General features: G+C 40.6%; 1 protein-coding gene across 1 annotated transcript; it reads right to left on the minus strand.

Moving 5' to 3' along the window:
- Positions 1-1,433: 1,433 nt before the first annotated feature.
- TERF2IP (TERF2 interacting protein) lies at positions 1,434-3,890 on the minus strand. The gene is made up of 2 exons (XM_003209941.3): positions 3,776-3,890; positions 1,434-3,215 (listed from the first exon to the last, which is right to left on the minus strand). The coding sequence occupies exons 1-2, from the start codon at positions 3,818-3,820 to the stop codon at positions 2,778-2,780; spliced, it is 483 nt and encodes a 160-aa protein (XP_003209989.3). The 5' UTR covers positions 3,821-3,890; the 3' UTR covers positions 1,434-2,777.
- Between the last annotated feature and the right edge of the window lie 6 nt (positions 3,891-3,896).

Below are 3,896 nucleotides of genomic sequence, written 5' to 3' on the forward strand. Positions count from 1 at the left end.
TATTTTTGGAAGCACCAAAACTATACAGGATGATCACCTGAAATTTTAAAGTTAGATTAGTGGAAGCAAAGGTGATCAAAAACAATTTTAGGGGAGGAAAAAAATACAAGTGCAAGTTTAGATGAGTAAACTCTGTTTTTATAGCAATGAAGTGTTAAGATAGAAAAATTCAATAAGCAAAGGGGCACTTAAAAATAAACTCCTTGGTATTCCTTTGTGTTGCCCTTCAATCTAGCATATATAATCAATTTTCCATTGGTAATTTTAGTTAAGAATGGCCAGAATTCATTCACCGTAGTTATGAAAGATTGGAATTCATTGATAATGATGAAAGGAAGTAAATGGGAAATATCCAAACTCTAGACAATGGTCTGCCCCAGAATTCTTAACCTCAAGGTTCTGGCACTTGCTTTGCTACATTACTCGCTCTCCCAGCTTTATAAATGTAGCTGTTCAAGTTGAACAACGAAGATAGGTGTGTATTTATTTGGGCTGCAAAGCGTTCCTGATATAAACAGCACAGGGCCTTGATACCACCTTAGAAAAATAAGCTGTCTCGCAGCTGAGGAATCACAGCTGTATCCTTAATAAAACCAAGTGGAGAAAGGGTTTCTGTCATGGAAGAAGGCAGAGACAAAACGCTGCGAACCTGACCCACAGTAGAGACATCTCCAGGTTCCACTAATGGAAAAGTGAAACAAAGAGACCTTCCGCCACATGCTCGCACAAGCAAGAGTGCAGCTGTGGACAAGCAGTGCCTTTCAGGAGTTCAAAACAGATGGAAGAGGGATACTTTCTATTAGCTCTGCTTTTTTTGTTTGTTTGTTTTGTCTTCTCATTCAGTTCCTATACCTGAAGAATTCACCAAGTATCTATTAAAATGTTAGCAGTGTTAGACAGTGTCTTCACATAGTTTTACAAAGGTTTTACAAAGGTAAAAGCACCTTATACAGACTTGGAAGTTGGCAATGCAGGTGTGATTAATTGGCCTGAAAAAGACAAGCTTATTCTCACAGGAAATGTCAACCAAGATAGGTAAAACTAGTAATAACAGATACAGCAAGCCTTATGCCCCATCTTTTTTAGTGCAGCAGCCGTGTATTATACATCTCGAGTTCTAGAACAGCTTTGATTCCACAAAATTATTTCATTGAACTGTGAGGTAATGGCACTGCTGAAATACATCATGCAAGCTGGAACAGGTGCTTCTGGTTAAGAGTCTCACGCTATTGAGCCTGGCGAGCAGCAGTCCTCGGATTTTGAATCCAGAAGATCTAGCAAACAATACTTATTATTTGCTATGGTATCTTCCAGTCTCTTCTTAAGATCCTGTCTGGTCTTCCACATAAACCCCAAGGAACTAGTCAGAGCAACAGGAATGTGCCATATCACTCTCACTGCTCAGTAGAAATGACCTGTCCAGTACAACACCACAGTGTTAAAGTTCTGGCATTTATTTTGTTAGCATTTGTCAATACTACAAGGCAGTCAGTTGGTGATTCAAGACATCCATTTTCTGAAGCAGATGTCTCAGTGCACGAAGTTACCACTGACTTTCAAGATAATGTGGAATTCAGCTTAGACTTGGCAATTTCCAAATTCCAAAAAAGTGTACTACAGTGCAATAAGCAAAAACAGCAAATATAACTGTTACAAATATATAACAGCAATAGTAGAAAAATATCAATCTCCTCTTTTATAAGCCCATTTTACTTCATCAAAAGGATGACTGAATTCCAGACTTACAGGAGTTATAAACAACTAGTGACAAGCTGTTGCTTTGACTGATTGTTCAAATAACATTTCAGAAGAGTCCAGGGCACAATTTCAGGTTGAAATAACTGAGTTTTTTAGATTGTGACCATATACTAGAAATTATTTTCTCACTCCTTCAAACACAACACAGCTGATTCTTTGAGCACATTTTTTACTTCAAGTCTGAGATGAATGCTAGGTTACTTCACCTAGATTGAGGAGTTTGGGACTCTTCAACCTGTAGCCAGGGAAGAGCTAATCGTGTTTTTTGAAATCATAACGTGCCAGATGACACATGTAATGTTATTAAGCAAATCCTGCAGTATTAGCACTGGAGAACACATATTAAAGTGGTAATAAAAACACCAGTGACTGCCTGCTGGCTTGAGAAATCACTGTAATACAATACTGATTACTACAACGTCCCAGAGAACACTTTTGGCCATTCCCAATCTCAGCATTGATTCATTAGACCAAGTGCCTCAAATAAGTCTTCTTGATGAATGCTTTTGACCCTCTTTTTGGGCCGCTAAACTTTCAGTGGTATCTTTGCCACGTCAGCAACTAATCAAGGTCTATTAACAACAACAAAAAGATAATGAAAATAGCCAGCAGAGCAGGTTTAGATGACTGCCTGCAGCACTCTTAAATGACACATGTAACAGACAGCATACTAATAAAGCTTTAGTTAGAGAACCGAGTAAGATTTAGCCAACCCCATTCAAAATCCTTTGTGTACAGCAAAGTACAGGTCAGACTGTCAAGAAAAATATAGTAGATATACAGTTTTAAACCAAATTTGCAGTGAGAAAACTTGATACCAGATAGGACCTCTCCACCATTTTCACTTCAGTATTCTGAACACGGTACAACAACCTTTTGTAAGCTTTATTTTAAAGCATTTCTGAAACTTTTAGAAATGCAAGTGTGATGGAAAATTCTGAGTACTATTCTGAAGTGACAAAAAAACAAGCAAATTATTGCCAAAGCCCTAGATCAGTCATTTCACTCTGCTTTGCTATTTAACTTTTCCTAAACGCTACTCGCCTTGCTACATTTTCAGCTCCAAATTTTGCTATCAATTTACTTCTGACATCTTCATCATCCTTCTGCAATTCTAAGTCATCCTCTCTGCTCCACACAGGGTACCCATCTAGGCGCTGCCCTGCATGCAAATAGTATGAAGTAGCCTCCACTTCACCACTGTTTTTCAGAAAGGCCTGTGTAACAGTGAGCAGGTCCATATGGAACTCCTCCATGAAGTGCTGAATAATCTGTGCTGCTTCTTCAGCCTTGCTGGAATCAGGGCAAGCATTTGTTCGTTTATTTTCTCCTTGAGCAGCAGGGAGAACACAGTTCCCCAGTCCAGTTTTCAGGCCAGACGCTGGATCACCTGGAAACATTCCTTCTCCATTTTGCATAGGAAGTTCATCTGGAGTGTCTGTGATGTCACTTCCTGACTACAAGTAAGAAGAGACATCAGTTAGACAAGGTTGCTTTTGGCAAGCTTCTTTTATTCCTGCTTTACTGCAAACACTGTCTTCTACCATGACTTTCAACACGGTATAACGTAGCAAAATTCAGTGACTGAAGTGAAGCAATACATTAACAAGGTACTATGTGCAAGAACACATAAAAACATCAAATATAAAGCAGTATTTGAACAACTCGAGTATAAAAAAAATACATAAACATTTTATGCCCAAAGTGAAAGCTGCCAATACAGCTTTTAACATGTAATAGCACATCAGGTTATTTTCCTCAAGTAACTTTGAGGAGAGAATTAAACTAAGGGCAAGCATCCTCTTCCATATGCTGCGCTGAGGCACTGACCACCACATACACTGCATCTCACAGCTTACGCGAAGCTTCCACTTCCCCACAGCAAGAAGGCCATCGTGGGACAAAATAATTCAGAAGTGTACCGCGTATCGGTTCACCGTCATCTCGCGGCACCCAGGAAGGACCCTCTGCGACCATCTCACTCAGCACCGCGGAGAGCCGCTCCACGCCGGCTTACCTCGGAGCTCTCAAACTCCCGGTTCGCCGCCTCGAAAATGCCCATCGGTGCCGCGGCCTCCTCCGTCTGCCGGGGATCTGCGGGAAGAGGCGCGCACAGCGTCGAACCGCAGCGGCACGCG

The sequence above is a fragment of the Meleagris gallopavo genome, chromosome 13 (genome assembly GCF_000146605.3).
Source record: "Meleagris gallopavo isolate NT-WF06-2002-E0010 breed Aviagen turkey brand Nicholas breeding stock chromosome 13, Turkey_5.1, whole genome shotgun sequence".
Taxonomy (NCBI): domain Eukaryota; kingdom Metazoa; phylum Chordata; class Aves; order Galliformes; family Phasianidae; genus Meleagris; species Meleagris gallopavo.

What these genes read in the sequence shown, in the direction of transcription:
- TERF2IP (XM_003209941.3), bottom strand. Translation starts at nt 3,820, where the DNA reads ATGGGCATTTTCGAGGCGGCGAACCGGGAGTTTGAGAGCTCCGAG. An exon ending in GGGAGTTTGAGAGCTCCGAG is followed by an intron (nt 3,216 to 3,775) that starts GTAAGCCGGCGT and finishes TCTTACTTGTAG; the next exon opens with TCAGGAAGTGACATCACAGA.